General features: G+C 38.6%; 1 protein-coding gene across 2 annotated transcripts in view; it reads right to left on the reverse strand.

The window, feature by feature from the left end:
* Positions 1-19,219, reverse strand: part of GABRG1 (gamma-aminobutyric acid type A receptor subunit gamma1) — a 58,597-nt gene that overhangs the window by 30,453 nt on the left and 8,925 nt on the right. Inside the window, exons 2-3 of one of the 2 annotated variants that reach the window (XM_055796678.1) lie at positions 10,859-11,007; positions 1,781-1,848 (exon numbers count right to left, since the gene is read on the reverse strand). In XM_055796678.1, the coding sequence (XP_055652653.1) occupies positions 1,781-1,848; positions 10,859-11,007 (217 nt within the window). Of the gene's footprint in view, positions 1-1,780; positions 1,849-10,858; positions 11,008-19,219 lie in introns of those variants that run through there. The other variant, XM_055796681.1, reaches the window with a different exon arrangement.

The raw sequence follows: 19,219 nt of genomic DNA on the forward strand, positions 1-19,219 counted from the left end.
ACTATCAGGATCCTGCTCTCTGATGAAGTAATATGCCTTTCCAGCATGGTACTATCCTTACCATGGACTACGAGCCAGTCTGACTGGCTTTTTTTAGTGCCATGACAAGAGCATCAGCACCCAGCTCTAGGACAGCACTAGCAGATGTGGGGAGTAACATGAGTAACATGAAATAGCCCGATGGTACACAGCAGAGGGGAGATTTCCCAGGGGTTGCACAGACAAGAACAGGGCATGGGAAATGGGGCAGGGCTACCCTGCAAAGCCAGCCACATGCTGGTTCTTTAAAACTGGAAAACTGAAGCTGTAAGCATTTCTCATTTTCAGTTCCAGCGTATGCAATACCTACTGGCCACAGGCTAAAGGATTTACATTAGTTACTGGAAAAGGAAGCCTCTACCATTTGCTATATCCTCCTTACACGTAGCTGCCTGTCCACACATTTTGCTCCCACAGTAAGTTCCCTCAGAAAAGGATAGGATGCTGAGAAGCAAAAGAGAAAGGCTGCAGTAGAAAGACAGACAAAACCAAAGACACCACTTATGCTGGACACGGAAACTGATAAGCTTGCCCCACCCCATCACTCTTCTGCTCTTGCATGCATTTCCTCACACACAGCCCTGGCCTGAGACGTGGACTTCCCTGCCACAGCCCCAGGTAATGGCAACTCTAAGCTTGTTAGACCATTATCCTGGAATGAATTTCTTTTGCCACAGATCTGCATCATTTACTTTTGGCATCTTTATCCATAGTATTTAAGTAACACTGCTTTTCCTGCTTGGTTTTCCACCTCTGAAAGTCAGTATTCCACACCCAAGCATGATGACATGCACGTAAACCGCAAGATCCTTAATAATAATAATAATAATCTAGAATTGCTGTATTTTCATCAAATGCTCAGAAGCCCCCTGCACTGGCACACTCCAGCCTCAGACTGAACGCTTCTCTGACATGCAAATTCAATACTGTCGTCAGTTCTGTAGGGGGGAGGAAAAGGAAAAAGGCAGGAGGGTGCTGAACACAAACCTGCCCAAGGACCAGTCCTAGTCTTAGTCCTGGGCAGTGGTCCCCAGGAGGAATCATGCAACAAGGCCTTTCTAACACCTCCAACATCAACATTTCATACAATGTACATCATGACAGAAAATCTAAGGAGTTTAAGAAAAGGCCACAGACTCAACTTCCTTGTAAGCGCTGTTACTTCAGTGTCAGTAGCATACAGATAGGCCAGATCTCAACAGGTCTACCAGAAACTAGATGAGATGCATTGCTTAACTTCTGAAGAAACCAGCTATGCGTCCACACATACACACACACACATTGAAGAAGACCTGTAAGACTAAGTAAGACATCGAAAAAGGAGGTCAAAAGGGTTACTTTCAAATTTTTCTATGAATTTGAATAACAACAATAAATCATTGCACTGAACTGCTAGGTCAATTGTTATTATTCTTAACCTCCGAAGAGTAGCTCCAGGAAATTATACTGGGCCAGAGATAAACCAGTTATAAACAAATATAGTGAAAATGTTCAACACTAACGAAATGAGGACCTGATATGACATCCTCTGTGTAGCCTCATCTTTTTTTTAAAGAAGAAATGTATCGTAAAACTTACAATTCCGAATAGTCTAAACATTCCTGCAATAACCACAATCATATCTAATAGCATAAGAATACACAGTAAGAAAAAAGAAACTTATTTCAATGAGATTAGAATTATTTCATAATATTACACCATAGCATCATTCAGATGTTTTCTGTCAGTAATCAGAACTTACCATATTGATTGGGTCAACTGGGCCAATGCTGTTAACATAGACATCTGTTTCAATTACCGTAGTTCTCACTAAACAAAACAGTAACCATAATAATTACACATTTAATTAACTCTGTACATTGTTAATGTAATTTAACCTATTTACTAAAACAACAACAAATCTGATATTCTTTTATTAGATTCAGAGTAATTAAATCCCTGGTTTGTTCATTCATATATAATTTGGCTCCCTTATTCCATAAGAATTGTTAGAACTATCAACATAATTTTTTTACATTGTATTGCAGTCCTCATCTGTGATTTGTTAACAGATTTAAGATAGATATAAAAGGTGGAAAACGTAATGGAAGGAAAAAAAACACCAAACCAAACCAAACCCAAAACTGTCTTCCTACATAAAACTTAATCATAAAAAGAAAAAAAAAGTTTGAAAAAATTGCTCATACAAACATGAGGTCTGAGAGATGTATTTATCAGCTATAAGGAATCAACATGTAGTGCTGTCAATTCCTACCAAAAATGTGTAACAAAAGTAAAGTAACTTTTCACCACCTATTTCTTCAATTCATGCAACTATAGCACACCTAAGGATTGCTAATGTCCATTCATCAGCTTGATTAACACACCACTTCAAACACCAAATTGAAATCTCATTTAAAAGTTAAACATTTCCAAACTTACTCTTTTTTAAAAACACAGGGAAACAAATCTCACTAGGCAGTCAAAAAAACTAGTTGTTTTTCTCCCACAGAATGTACTTTCTTACTTTGTGCACTTACAGGATGGCACAAAATCTAAGTGACTTCCCATGAGAGTCACATCTGAAGTACAAGGGGCACTGATAATTCAGGTTTTTTTCCTTCTATCTGGTTTATAGGGGGAAAAGGTACAAACAGAAGAGGCCGGGATACATTTTAGTTTCATCAGTTTACCAAGTATTTTCTTCTAGCCTGTACTGGACAGCCAGAATAGGGACACAAGGGGACATATGTCTTAGTCCCCAGTCCCCAGTGAAATTAAGAAGGTTAATAATAAAGCTGTGCTGGTCGGTCTTTCATGTTCTGGCACATTAAAATGAAACATGTCTGTCCATCTGCAGATGGAAAAGGAGGAAGGTACAAACAAAAAGACACTTTGATTTCGTAAGAGAGGGACCCTAGGTCATCAGATTTTATTTCTTTATACTGCAGATCAGAGATTGTCCAAGTGCTCTGTAACAAACCTAAAATCTTAAGAGGATTTTTTCAAATCTCAAAAACCTAGAACTCCAACAGACACACTAAAAGAAACATGATATCATTAACATCCTTGCCAGCTACAATGACAGGCAAGATACATTGCCTAAATATCCTAAGATACTTTTTCCCTGCCAATCTTGCCTGGGAGGAAATTCTCCCAGATTCCAAATCTTGTTACTTGTCTGACCCTGACCCTGGCAGCAAGACACGCCAGTGAGGCTGCACAAAGGATTTTCTGTATAACCACAGAGCACAGCCACTTGATCACCATCCTGTCCCCAGCATGCTTCACAGAAAGTTTAAACAGACTCTGGAAACCAATTTATTTCCTGAAGAAAAAATGTACTTCCTGAGCTGCAGATGTTTTCAGTATCTGCAGAACTCATAAAGGAAGGGGGCTGGGGATAAAAACTCATATCCACAGAAAAAAAGAAAAATAATACATATGTGTATTTACACATCTCTATAATATATTTTACATATGCCACATCTCGCAGACAGATATCCTTTAATTTTACAACCCTATTTGTCTATGTAACAGCAACCCCACTGCTAGATTAGAACACAAGAAGGTGGATCAAAGTGCATCTTGCCTCATCAGTCAAGCAATGCCGAACCCAATACTTTTTACCCATATTAGCAGGAAATGTTTAATTCTTCTTAGTGTTAGGAAACCTTGTTTTGTTCTAAGGCTCAAGTATTTGACCAGCTTCCGGTACTGCCTAGCCATATATCAAACCTTTTCTTCAGACACAAGCACCTACATGCAGTGATTAAGGTCACCTCTGAAACTTGCCTTCAGTATGCTGAACGGCTCATACCACATACTGTAAATGCAACCTACAGATAATCTGTTCAGATTTAATCCATAAACTTGCTCCGTTGTTTCCAGATCCATCTTGAAATGTGGACACCAGAACTGGAAATTTTTGTAAGTGTTGTCAGTGCTGCCTGAACATTTCCAGATTTTGTGTTGATTTTCAAAAAGGAACTTCTTTCAGGACAGTGCTCAGGGGTTGCATAGATAAGATCTTATACTACACAAAATATCTACATTGTCCCCTAAATCACTGCTTTACTATGCAGAATCTCTCTCCTTGAAATATGACCCACAGGCTTCCTCCCCGCTACTTCCTTTTCTTTTGTATCTCCGGTTCTACTGAAGGAGCTGATTACTCTGCAGATACAGCCTCTCCCTTTCCAACAGTCTTTGTGTCATCTGCCAACTTTACTACAAAAATTAATTGCTGAAATAATTCAAAGTATCATTATTCTTGATCAAGACTTTCCTATGAGACTCCACTATAGACAGCCCAGCCACTGATATTTCCTTATTAACAACTAAATTTCGAAATCTGTCAGCAAGCCAGTTTTTAATGGGGGCTGTGTCAATTTTATGAAATTCCAGCTTGCAGTGAGCAATACTTGATCTGCCACAAGGGCTCTCCTGTAATGTGCCACGGAGTTCAATTTGCCTTTTCCATACTGCTCTGAGTAAGATTATTAGACCTATTAAGAGCCCGTGAAGAGTGTGAAAATCTGCCTCTGTCGAAATTATTTTAATTGACCCAAATGATCCAGAGAAAGAGATCCAATTCAAAAAGATTGGAAAAGGCTGTTTTGTTACCTTAATTCTTCTGTATGGCACAGAGCGAAGTACTTCTGTGAATTAGGGAAAGAATTCATTCTTCTTGTGTTCTTGAACTAGAAGTGATACGAGTCCATGAAAATTACAAACACTGGAGGAAAATACATTCTTGATACTGATTTGACATCCATATAATTTACTCCACAAAGAGCTAACAGCAGAAGATGGCTTGTGAAGATTTTTCTACTGTGAATGCTTCTCATTTTACTTCAAAAATTTGGTATCAGCCTTGAAAACACTACAAGTAGGAAGAAGGCTATTTAACACATCCTGTGTGAAGTGCAAAACAGCACTGTAAACTTACACAATCTTCTATGGATGGGGAGAAAGGGCTTGCACACCTTAAGAATTTACACTGAAAGACAATATGAGCCAGGCTAGAGTAAAAAAGAAAAAGAGAGGACACTAGTTTGCATACTCAACAGAGAGAGAGAGAAGAGCACCAAGGGCCAGCTGCCCCCAGGGACTAGTTCATCAGCTCCTAAGGAAACTGAAGCACACAGGGAACCTGTTTGCTTAGCTGATTCAGAGGAATCTATTCACACTTTCTGATTTCCTGCTTTGACACTTTTTCTTCATCAGACTAAACTTTTCTTCTGGTTCAAAAGGTTTGACTGGTACTGAGCATCATAACACAAGCACATAGCTAAGGACCAGCTTGTCCCAGAAATAAATATAGCGAATTACTCTTGTGCCTGGAATTCAAGAGCAAGAATGAACTTCACAACAAAGAGCAAGACCTGGAAAGACAACTCTCAGCAGGCATGGACCACTGCTAGAAGTAAGGGATGCTGCTGCATAACCCCCAGGCTGTGGTGGGTTGACCTTGACTGGATGCCAGGTGCCCACCAAAGCTGCTCAGTCACTCCCCTCCTCAGCTGGACAGAAAATACCATGAAGGGCTCATGGGCTGAGATAAGGGCAAGGAGATCACTTGGCAATTACTGTCATGGGCAAAACAGGCTCAACTTGGGGAAAATCAATTTATTGCCAATCAAATCAGAGTAGGGTAATCAGAAAATGAAGCCAAATCTTAAAAACACCTTCTCCTCACCCCTCCCTTCTTCCCGGGCTTAACTTCACTCTGATTTTCTCTACCTTCTCCCCCCCCAGCGGCACAGAGGGACAGGGAACAGGGGCTGTGGTCAGTCCCTCACACGCTGTCTCTGCTGCCCCTTCCTCCTCATGGGGAGGCTCCTCACACTCTGCCCCAGCTCCAGCATGGGGTCCCTCCCACAGCAGACAGTTCTCCGTGAACTTTTCCCACAGGAGTCCTTCCCACAGGCTGCAGTTCTTCACAAACTGCTGCAGTGCGGGTAGTCCCTCCCACGGGGTACAGTCCTTCAGGAACAGGCAGCTCCAGCGTGGGTCCCCCACAGGTCACAAGCCCTGCCAGCAACCCTGCTCCAGCCTGGGCTCCTCTCTCCATGGATGACAGGCCCTGCCAGGCCCCTGCTCCAGCACAGGCTTCCCACGGGGTCACAGCCTCCTTCAGGCACCCACCTGCTCTGGTGTGGGTCCCTCCCCGGGCTGCAGGTGGGTATCTGCCCCACCGTCAGCCTCCATGGGCCGAGGGGCACAGCCTGCCCCACCGTGGGCTTCAGCATGGGCTGGGGGGGAACCCCTGCTCTGGCGCCTGGAGCCCCCCTGCCCCTCCTGCCCTGACCCGGGGGCTGCAGGGCTGTTGCTCTCACACAGCCTCCTCCCCACTTTGGCTGCAGTTGCTGTTGTGCAGCAGCTTTCCCCCATCTCTACATACGCTGTCCCAGAGGCGCTACCACCATCACCGATGGGCTCGGGCTCGGCCAGCGGCGGGTCCGTCCCGGAGCACTGGCACTGGCTCCATCGGGCACAGGGGCAGCTGCTGGCAGCGTCTCACAGAAGCCACCATTGTAGCCCCCCGGCTACCAAACCCTGCCACCCAGACTCAACACACAGGTATATTCTGAACCCCAGATTGAGCAAAATCTGTATTTTGAAAAATGTTTACTCTTGATCAGAAAAATCATAGTGATAAAAATCTACCTCAGTCATTGAAAAACTACTTTAGTAATTGCTCTCGCTATCAGAAGTGCCTCTTTTGGGGCCTGTATTTATCCAGGCCTAATTTTCATATTTTGATATTTGAAATATCTCTGCCTGCTACACTGAAAAGCTCTCCTTATCAGTTATTCTCAGTTTGTAAACCCCCCTCTCCTGACAGAAATTATTATCATTATTGTAAAAGTGCAGAACATTGCACTTTTTATTGCTTAATATTGCTCCATTTTCATTACTACAATTCTCAGCATTACCCAATAGCGTGTTAGTCCATCTAAATTCACTAACCACCTCCTGTAGTTTACCAGAATTCACCACTTTGGAATGAAGGTCTACGATATATCACCTTTTTTTTATTACTACTTATCATGCTATTTAATTTAAACTAAGACCACTCTTGATAATTTCATCCAGGCTTATTTTCTTTGAGCATGTTTTTTATAACACCTCATTAATTGCCTAAAGAAGCATCTCTTCTTGGAGTTATTCAGCAAGTAAATTAGACAACTACCACATTCAGAAATAAAAGAAGCCTTCAATTTGTAATAGTTTTTAATGAAATAATACATTTCCAACAATCAGTTATCTAAGAGCATTACCTATACAGCTACCTATATTGAAAATTCGGCCTCAAGTGTCTACAGCAGGCTTCCAGCTCCATCTCTGAAGAATTTTTTCAAAGTGATTTTGATGAAAGCACAGCCCTGTTCTCCATGCTTCTTTTTACCTTCTTATTTAAAAGAAACCCTTCTTTAGCAAATACTCCTACCATACCACTTTTATTATTTCCATCATTTTCTATGCGGTGCACGCATCCAGTACCTGTAACATTCACTGCATATGCTCTTCTGCATCTTGCTCTTGTATTTCAATTTCTTCAATTCTTATAAAATATTCTTCAGCTCAGAATACATACCTTTCTACCTTTACTTGCTATTTTCCTGCTTATTCAGGCTTATTCCTTTCCTGTCTATATCAACTTTTCATCAGTGTTACACTAAGAGTACCTGTTTGATAAAATATCATCCTAATATCCTTATCTTTTTGGAATAAGTGCTTCTATTAGTCTCTTGAAAGTCCACTTTTTATTCATGTATCTTTTATATCCCTGAGTACGTGACTTTTCACATTAGTGCGTGAAGATGCAATTATTGACACGTGCCCTGCTTATAGGGCAATTACAACTATCCAAATTTCTCTAGGTATTCAGTTCTCTACCTCCATGAGCAATCATCCTCACTATTCTTAAAAACTCTATCAGTAATGACTTTCCTCAAACCGTTGATTGAAAACACTTCATTGGAATTATAGATATGTGATGATTATTCTCTATTTTTAATTAGACTTTCAGACTGATCAGTTGTTTCAGCCATATAATACATGACACTGGGCATAAGACAGCTGGAAAAAAATATGCTATACTTTGATAAGCTAATATTAATATATCAGCATCTCTAACATGTAAGAGTGTGCCACCAGAATTCTTTCCTTTAAAAACAGGAAGTTGAAAAACAACAGCTAGATTGATGCAAGACTGAAGCTAAAACAGTGTGGTTATAAAATCAGGTAGCCAAACAGTAACAGTACCAAGCAGTGAGAGTACTGCTTGATTAATAGATGAATATTCCAAGATTGTAATTAATGGTATTTATACTACAGATAAGAGACTTCATCTGGTAACTGCTATTACTTCATACTGAGCAGAAGTTACCTTAATACTAGTTTCTTTACGCTCCAAACACCTCAAAGTATACTACATAAATTGAATTAAAGACTAGTAAGGGTAGCAGTTAAGAAATCACTACAACCTGTGGATATTTGAATGAGACAAACAGAAAATGAGTGTGGTTTTCTCCTATTAAATTTCAGTATTGCCTCTGGTGTTTCAATTTTCATTTGGCTCTCCTTCATCATCTCCCTCGACTAACTCCATGTTTAACAATGAAACCCCTTATCTCACTCTGAGGTGCTGAAATTCTGTGCCGACATCGGGAAGAAAAGAAAATTCTGCTCTGGTATTCAAACCCAAAAAGTCCAGGTTCTAAACAAAAGAACGTTGCTATTATAACTGAGATTTGTAATTCAATAGTAAAAATGTTCTGTGAGACATTATTGCTTTGAAAGATAATTAGAATTTCAGTTCAACAACCTTTTTGTAAAAGTACTGACGTATACTCTGAAGATGTGGAATCTGACACCAGATTTTATCCATGTAATTGAAGCAGACTAAAGTGAATGAACTACAGCCCAGTTCTGTTTTTCTCTCTGTTGAATATCTGCTGCAGTTCCCAAGCAACTGGACAGCATATGATGTCTTCACCTGAAGCTGGAAATTTCACCTTGTGTTGTCCAAAATCTCTGCCTTGTGGCAGAAGCCTGCACCTTCCCCTCCATACAGAAGAGAGTCAGTCTTAACGTTTGTTCTTCTGGCAACAAAATGAATACTTCCAAATCTTTCCTGTTCTCATCACTCTGGGTGATTATTCATGAACCTTATGTTTTAATATATTGGATGGAGGCAGATCCCAGACAGTAAAGGTCAATTGGTACAGAAGTATTGCATCAAGAGAACAAAGAATAAAAAGAAAGGGGGCATTTATGTGAAAGAAACTTGAACCAAGTTCCTTCTTTCAGGAACTAATATTTGGATTCCAAAAAGCTGTACATTGAGTTAACTCACAGACAGAGTTCTTGCCCTACCAAGACTCAGCACATAACCAGAAATGTGAAAGTAGGAATTACACCAAAATTCTTCCATGCTCATCTAAATCCATCTGATGTGTCAGCATGAACTCATCTTCCTCTATTTTTCTCACCATTTATTTCTAAGTTTTACGGGGAGAGAAGAGAAACAAAATTCTCTCTTCTTTCACCCCCACCCACCAGCTAATCATTAGAAGAAATCCTAGTGGAGACAGTTTATTCTCTAATAATTACTTTGCTGTTTTTGTATCAAGCAGTCAGAGGGACAAAAAAAGTAATGCTATACATCTCTTATACACTGAGAATTTAGGGAAAAATATGCTGGAAGATCTTTCTTTTTGTCTAAATGTTTGCAGTAATTCAATTTAATGAACATGAAGGCAAAGACTTACAAAAAACTTCATGAAATTCACATGTGATTATGACAGTGAAAGAGAAATTGCTTTTCAACACCTTCAGGGTAACAGTCAACAATAAAATAAACTAAGAAATTTGGGGAAGAAAACAATTTGTCAGAAGCTTTCAAAAGAACGTACTTAGTTTGAGATTGCATCTCTGTTCTACATAAATGAAACAAGTCTAGATTATTGTATTCTTTATTGTATAAGCAGCTCACAGACTTTCAGTGGCATTCCTTTGATAGGGAATGCCAAGTATTTAACAAATAGTTATGTCCTCCACCTCTCCCTTCACAGGTCAAGAAACAAACTCAGAGAATATGAAGTATTTTTCCTAGTTTGATCCAGCATGCACGTGGTAGACAAAAGCTGGCAAGGTTTCATGTATTCCATGTTTTCAACACAAGATTCTTCCAAATATTTACACTTAATATTTATACAAATTGATGCTTTGACTATTGAAAGAAAAAATTGCCTTCCTACTAGCTGCGAAGTTGAATCTACAATAATGCAGTCTTCCTTCCTATATTCCTCTAGAAAAGGTATAGTCCTAAATTCCATTTTTAGATTCTTATCATTTTTTTTCAAAATCTGAGCTAAGGAAAGACGAGAACCAGACTGAGTTCAGTTTGCTCAAAATACACACTTACAATCCATTTTCTACAGTAAGAGTAAAAATATCTAGGAATAATTCTCTAATAAACTCCTACAGACTCAAGATCAGACTTCTAAATAACCATGGCTGGTTTATATCTACAATTCTTTCTGTCAGAAGATCTTAGTTAAACAAAGCAAACTATATAATTGCTTTTAAATTATTTATTCTAGATTGCCCACTGTCCCCAAAAAGCAATACTTTACATAAGAAAAATAGATTGTATATAAAACATTAAAAGATCTACTCTGCCATATACCATTCTTTTCACCAGCTCCAGAACACTGTTGCATTTTATTGCTGTTATAATTTGCTTGCAGATTTTTACCATCTTTAACTAAATGCACACCATCTCTGGTTGACATTTTCTATTTACTGAATTATTTTATGGGCTTACCTCCAATATCTGGCCGAAGCTTATTGTCATATCCTTGAAGTAAGGAGTCCAGTATGTGAGTTACATCCCCACCATGAATCTTTGGTGCAAGAACCCATGTTTTATTCACCATTAGATCTTCATCATCCTCATCATCTGCTTTATCAGCTCTGTGGTGAGTGAATAAAACAAACAAGGTTAGGGGAAAAAAAACAAAACGAACAGTGAAACTGAATACACAAGAGGTGAAAAAGAAACTGATAAAATATTAAATACTATTTAAAGTACCTTATAAAAATCCAGATGCATTCTAGTGCCAACAGAAAGAGGCAGGCCCTTATTTAAAACACCAACTTTTTTTTTTTTTTTTATGGCAGTAGAAAGAGTAAGCTAATAAACCTGTCAAGAGAGGCATTAACACATCACCCATACAGCAAAACTGAAGCCATGAGTCAAACCCATAAAGCAGCAGTAGGCATCCTCTCACTGTCAGCCTTTTCCTGTTTTAAAACAAAAAATGTAATTCCTAAGCTTTGCCCTACATGTATTTTATTTTCAAATCATGGTACTAATATTTCTGAGATGCTTAATCATGGTAATAGATACATCTTGGCGTTAAGAACATTAACAGTGTCTCCTTCCCAATAGCCTCCATTCTAGCTATGATACAAAGAAAATAAGACTTGTATACTCATTCAGCTCTATTCCGATTTTAAGAAAGCAAACAAACGTATCCATGTGCTACGACTAAACATTCACAGAAGCTGCAGTCATGTGTCAATTATGTATCTGCATGTATACGTGGTACAGTTAAAATGCTGTACCATTCCTTTCAGTTAAGAAGATCATTTGTTAACAACCTATTTTATCAAGATGAAACAAATGTACAAGGAAAACACACATTCATTTATTGCCTATCTTTTAATTAGATAAGCAGCAATATACAGTCAATCACTAAGTAATTACAAAAAACTCGTAATACCTTGGTTGCATCTGCAGATTCACTCAGATATCACCAAAAGGTCAAGGAATGCCTGGAAGTAGTTTTCTTCTCATTTGAATCAAATGAGTGTGGACCTAAGTATTCCTCCAGTGCTTAAGTCTGCAATCTACATTACTCATCCAGCTTATTTCAGGGAACTGCTATGGGCTTCAAGTCAAGCAAAGTGCATCAGACTGATAGCAGTAACTCTAACAGTCACACAACGTTATCTTCACAAATGGACACTGGCTAGCAATTATTACAGAACATATGCAATCCATATAAATCAGCTCCAATGTTAACAGAAGCACAGATATTCCAGTAAAAGAAAGGAATTAAATTATTGTCCTTATAAAATTTGTATTGTACACCAAAACAATTGGCTATATTAAACTAATGGTGGATTTTTTCAGTAAATTTCCTACAGGAATGAAGACCACCAGCCTTCAGGAGGAAAGAAAAGAAAAAGTCAGGAAAGGACAGAGATGGAATAGGCACTTCTTGCTTTTATTGCACTCCTTTGTGGGAATGCACCAAAACAGTCTGTATGCATAAGACCTTGCATCACCTCTCAGATAACACTAGCAAGTCTTAATGAAAATCAAGACTATCACGGCTGTGGAAACTGCTCAGTAGTTTCGGCATGCCTGCTTAATTTGGGAAGTGCAACAGGGAGCTTGCCACAGCTCAGCAGGTTCCCAGAGCATGAACAAGAGGCACTGCTTGGATATTGGGACTTTCATACCTAGCTTGCTGCAAACACGTTGCAAGAGTCTATTATAGCTGAAAATAATATTCAATCTAAATACAAGGTTCGCAGACAGCTTCCCCTGTAACGGTCTAAAAGTGCTTTCATTCTTTTAAATCGAAATGCACTGTAAAATATTTAATCTTTACTGCACTACACAGGCATTATAGAAATGTCAGATATTAAATATTTATCATTTCCCATTAGCAGGATGCCACTAATGGGAACACTAAAAGAAGTAGGAAGCTAAGTTTTGTAAATGTACACTCTTTTTCCCTCAAAGCTACCTATTGCCATCTCTTTCATGTTTCATCACCATGCGGCTTTTATTTATGTATTTATTTATTTATTTATTTATTGGTCTGCTTGCACTTTATGCCATCTAGTTACCACATAAATTTGCTTACGGTTCTTAAGAATGCAGAGCCAATCCCAGCTTTTCCCCAGAGGCATTAAGATGATGAGGAGTAAAACTTAATTTATAAGCAGCTCTCCAAGGAAAGAGACATGTCCACCACAAAACTGACCTTTTCTTCTTTCTCTGTCCTCCATCCCACAAACAGCAGAAAGTACAGAGCTCTGTATAGACCCAAAGCAACTAACTCTCAGGGTCAGCCCAATTATTTGCAGAGAATTTTAAGTGATGAAGACACAGTTTTGCCCTGCTTTAATATCCTTTCCACATAGTTATTAAGAACAGCATAGATTTAGTCAAAGTACCAGAGGTCATACCATTCCCTCCTAAACACCAGAGGAGTTACAACCCTGATACCTCCACTCACAGTCACCTGAATATTTTGACATTTTGAAGAGTTCTTAATTTTTTGTATAGATTCACAGGGCAACTCAGGTGGGAAAGGATGATGGGAGGTCTCCAGTCCAGCCTCCTGCTCAAGGCACGGCCAGCTCTGAGGTCCCAGCAGGCTTCTCAGGGCCTGATCAGGTTGGGTCTTGCAGACCCCCAAGGATGTAAACTGCATAACCTCTCTGAGCAACCTGGTCTCCATTTCTCTCTTTTCTGCTGTTTACTATATGTAAATAAACTTGAAATTAACAAGAAAAAAAAATACAAATACATTTCACATTTTCACTTTCTATCTTGCTTGACTGGAGGACCTCTGGTGTTCCCCCAGCTTCAAAACTCTGAACTGCAAATAGGTATACAGATGAGGACACTGGTAGCTTATAGAAAGCTGTTAATGAAATTCCAGGGGGAGAAGGAAAAATTGCTTCCCAACATCTGAGAGCTTTTCCAGCCACTCTTATGCAAATCCATTTAAGGAGGCACTTTTATTAGAGACAATATTTCTTTACTTAGCATCTGACAAGAGTCTCTGTTTAAAACACACACTTCCTACTACTTACAAGGAACTATCTGGCTTTACCTAGAAAGTATTGTAGACTGAAAAAAGTACCAGCTGCTAGAAAAGAAATAAACTAGACTCCCATACCAGTACACTAAATTAAGAAGAGCTTGTGGCTCACTAATCCATTAGCTAAACCAGCAAAGGAACTAACACAGATCAGAAATTAATATAACTAAATGTGGAGGAACTGGGCTAACTGGACTATCACTGTTATACACAGTGGAAGGAGGTATTCTTAACTCTCTCTATTCCTGTCTTACCGGCCTTTTCAGAGGTGATTGACTGTGATTAAGCCATCTCTCTTCCAGAATACCATCTCTTTAGCTCTTCTGTGCCCAAGGCCACTAAGCATGCAACAAAGACTATAATGTCTCTGCAGTGCTGATGGCACCCAGTTCTACACTTTTGATTCCTAAGCTGTAGCCACTGATGCACAGCCACAGGACTGAAGTAAGAAAATGATGATGCTGGTTGTAAAAAGGAAGTGACCAGAATATATAGAAAGTCTTCTGTATGCTCTCTAGTGAAGCAGAACACACAACACTTGCCAACTTGAATTCTCAGTCCAGATGTTTTTGGGGGAGTTGCACAAAGCTCTCCTAAAACAGCACCTAGATACACAAAGGCAACAGGACAAACACTGTGTACATACTCATTTCTAGGAATCTGAATCACTAACCTTTGTCATACCAAATAGGTTTGAACTATTTTGTTTCAAAGGTAGAAATCCCTTCAGATTTACACAGCAGGATCAGTTGAACTCTGTTATCAGGTTCTAACTGAGGTTATTAGATCATTTTCTTTAAACAAACATTCACTTTGGAAAACAAGATGGTTCAAAACTGTTGACCCCAGTTTCTGTGTGTCTGTCTCACACTGCAAAGTCCAGCTTTTTCTCCAGGGTTTGGAATGGGGTAGAAGGAAACACAGAAGACAAAAAACTTCATTCCAAACCAGAAAATAAAACATTAAATTCAGGTATGCTGTTCAAATATTTAGCAAGAGTTAACTTGGGCCAAGCACCTTTTTACTTCTTTGCAGTTAAAATAAATCTAAGAAACCCATGAAGATTAATGTCAATTAACGCCACCCTCACTTTAACAGGAGCACTTTCCCCTCTATCTCACAACCCCAGGAAGAAAGGCAAACTTAATTAAAGAGGAATTCTTTTCCTTTCCAAGTTCATCTAAAGGTTATTTCACTATACACAGAACATACTACTTGATCGTTTCTCTATTTACTGTAAAATATATTGTCTTCCACAAAGTTCACTTAGTAGGTCTTTTCCACAATGTCTAGAGAGGTGTTTTAGGACACAAATATGACATCAAACATCAAAACATCACTATTCCATGGCACGACACTATTTCCCGTCTATTACTGCAGGTGTTAATCCTGATTTTATAAACAAGAAAGAAACCCCACTCCTTAACACACTTGTTGCTGTAACACTTCAGCCAGCCTCATAAACTCAACAGTAAACTGCACATATACAGTTAACAGTAATTAAGCAAAAAGTGCCCTCATTACACTCTCTGTCCTTCAACTAATTGGAGACACTACCATGAGTAATAAATCCCTGAGCACAAGTGACTAATGACTAAGTATTTCCAACATCAGGCAACTTGCTCATCCTCAGACATTAGTATCATAGGTCTTTGTTCTTTACATATGAGAAAAACCAACCGCATGCACTTTAAGTTCCAATCAATATGTGTCAGGTTATGTAATAGACTGGAAAAAAATTGGATATAGTGAGAACGGTCCTACTGCTATTTGCATCATGTGTATCAAAGTATTACACACAGAAGTACACACACAGCATCGGAGGGAGTATTTAAACACAGCTAAGGATAAATTTAGTTGTCCATTCCCAGGCTCTTATTCCTACCCAACACACCCAAGGGTAGCCAGTCCTTGAAATGCAGATGATTTTTGAGGAGAATCTGGAGAAACATATGGAGAAACAGTAGACACTGGGTAGGGAACTTTAGTTATCTCCACCAACACTTCATGTCTGTGCACAAGCAACTCAATCAAGCCCTCAGTGGCCATGAGGTTTAAACAACCCTGCACAGTGGCTTTGTCTATTTGGAGATAAAGTGATCCTTTCATACAAGGAATACTCTGATGATAATTTAATAAATAAAAAAGAAGGAACATCAGTGTTCCAGATAATTTATATGCCAAAAGAGCTGAAAAAGACATACAATTTTCCTTTTTGCCTTACGCATGCGAATGAAAACAGGAAGACCGGTTGTATTGTTGCATTTGGTTGAAGATCTCCAACAGCAGACAAAAGCAGTTGCTTTGGGAGTTTTACTGGTACAGGGGTAGGGCACAGTGACACTTACCTGAATCACAACACATGCATTAAAGACAGTTGTTACTATTCCCAGCTCAACATATTTATGCCTTTTGCCTAAGTATAATACAATTTAACCTTTATTTTCCAGTACTAAAAAAAAAAAAATAATAGTTACTGTTTCTCTCAACTTTCAAACCCAATGGTAATGCTTCCCAAATTGTAAGCACGGGAGATTACTTTGTTAGGAACAATACAGCTTCAGAGGTTTGTCAAAATAGTGCTTTTAACCAGACAATGCTTCATAAGAAGTCAATTGAGACAGATAAGGTTTCCAGGGAAGGTTTCCAACTCATCAGACATCTAACCAAATACTAGCTTACTCCAGAACACCAAACATAATATGCTTATATGTCGCAAAGAAGTGTATTTCATGGCCCCATTGATGAGGGTACAGAGGTCGTCTGACCTAGCCAAATTCCACACATGAAAAAAGACCTAAAGCATTGCTGAAACACAAAATATGGTCACTGACAACCCAAAATCCAGAGTCAGATGTTTTTACAGAGGCTGGTGATTATTCTAATAAAGAATCTAAAAAAGCAAGTACTTAGGCATGTGTCACATGAATCACCAAGGCATAGGACCAGGTCCAGATCATAATCTGATCTCTAGGAGGATGGTAAGTTTAAGCAGTGCCTAAAACAGAAGAAACTTCCTTACAGAGAGAGCAAAATGCAACTTCAACATGGTAGGAATTAGTAGTTACTCTTATGTCAGCAATTTAAAATACATGTTTACATATTTCCTTGAATCTTTCGAAACCAAGGGCATCAGGCAGACTGTAGTATCTTTACACACAAATATTACTTATTTTCAGCAGCTGCAACAGCAGCAGGATGACATAGTCATGACTGCTAGAATAGGAAACAATTACATTTTTCTTCAAAAGATTTTCTTGAAAGCTTACTTCCACTGCCAGCTGTCAGTAGTGGATGGTTTAAACATCTCTCAAGATTTATCTTCCAGTCTTGATGGCTGACTTCATACTCATCCATTCTATTACATTTCTGCAGAAACTAACTCTCTTTTACATTTCATCATCAGCTTCTTCACTGATATGCTTTATTCATTGCAAAACCATTCAGGAAAATAAGCGTAACTGCAAACAAAGAAATGCAGGTGCTGAAAATACTCTCTCCAGAAAGCATTAATTGCTCTTCTTAATCCTGTGGAATACAGAGTTACTGATGTCATATTCCTTCATCTCTGTCCTTCCTAAATTGGTTTAGACACTCTATGGACAAAAATCTCTGTTCTTGTTCCCTCACCCATTCCATCTTAGATGCTTTCATCAATCTATTTCCCCCTCCATCTGCCTTGCCAGACTTTGGCATATTCTTTTCTTGTCAAAATGTATTTCTCCCACTGAAGTATGTGTTACTTATTCCCTACATCTTTTTTCCAGTATGCTGACCACATACTGTTAGGTGGGTTATTCTTTTTGATACACACATTGTCTTGTGCTCTTCACCTTCTCTAACGTCCTATTTGTCTGGCTATTTATAATTTCCTGACATGTTTCTTGTTCCTCTTCTCCTTCCTGAGTTTTTACTGAAGGGATGAATCTGGACCTTAAGTCAGCAGTAAAATTATCAAGGAAAAGTGTGGAAAAAATATAAGAAATTCTTACATAGATAAAACTTTTTTTTTTTAGGATAAGCTGCATAAGTTCACTTAGTATTAAGTAAGGAAAACTTTGTTTAAAATAAAATGAACGATCATTTATAACACTAACAGAGTAAAAGCAGGTACCCCTGCTGTTCATTCCCTGTAATGAAAAGTGTTGCCTACATATATGAGTGTTTAGGCTATCAAACTTGTGATATCTTAATACACATCATAAGCATCAGGCGATCAAGCTCTTTTGAGTCATGACAGCTCTGAAGTACTTCTCTGAAAGATATGAAACATTTTCTCCCCCACACAGTAAGTTCAGTACAATTAATTTTAGTCCCAGCAAGCCTTTCACTTAAAGGCATTATCACATTTCTTATAAAATGATTTTCAACATCTCTGTTACACTAATATAACAAAAACTAATCTGAAGAGAAATTACTGAACAACACAAGCAGACTTAACTCTGAACACTTCATAAAGGCACAACCTGACTGCAAAGAACATTTATAGATATGTGAATTTTAACATTAAAACCAACAGGTATTATTACAGATGTGTTCTTAAAGAGAAGATTGTTCTGAGATTCACACATATTGCTGTCCTCCAAGTCAACTATCAGATAATCCTACATATTATTTGAAATTACACTGGTCAAACTTGTTATTAATTCAAATGGCTTTTAAAGATCTCAAAAAAATGTATCACCTGAACAAAAAGCATCACAGATATTCTTTATCCATCAGTCTTCTCATACAACACAGAGTTAATCTCTCCTTGAAAGTTCATCCAAATATTGATATGTTCAGACCAGTATAATTGCCGTCTCTACTCTCACCAAGTTGCAGTCCAGAAGTCAACTGAAACTTTTCCTCATAACTATCTGCACAAGTACAGGTAATTCTCTGTGCCAGTTCAGCGCTGCTGGATTCTCAAACATATTCAGCTTGATTATTATAGTGATCTTACTCTGACCATCCTAGTAAAAATAGCTCTTTAACTCCATATGTGGTCACAAAAAGATTTGTATCTCAATGGAGACAGCTACCTGGTTTTGCAGCCCTCTCTTTTATGCTATACAATAGAGAGCAAGAACCTTGCACAAGTAAGATAGCAAATCATACTTTTAAAAAACAAACAAACAAAAAAAATCAAATCAAAACAAACAACAAACCAAACAAAAAAACAAAACAAACAAAAAACCAAAACCAACAAACAAGCCGATTCCTGCTGTTTTCCACAGAATCATGCAATTTACAAGGGAAATTCAACTTCTACTCAAAGGAGGGCCAATACTGAACTC

This window comes from Falco peregrinus, chromosome 2, assembly GCF_023634155.1.
Source record: "Falco peregrinus isolate bFalPer1 chromosome 2, bFalPer1.pri, whole genome shotgun sequence".
Lineage (NCBI taxonomy): Eukaryota > Metazoa > Chordata > Aves > Falconiformes > Falconidae > Falco > Falco peregrinus.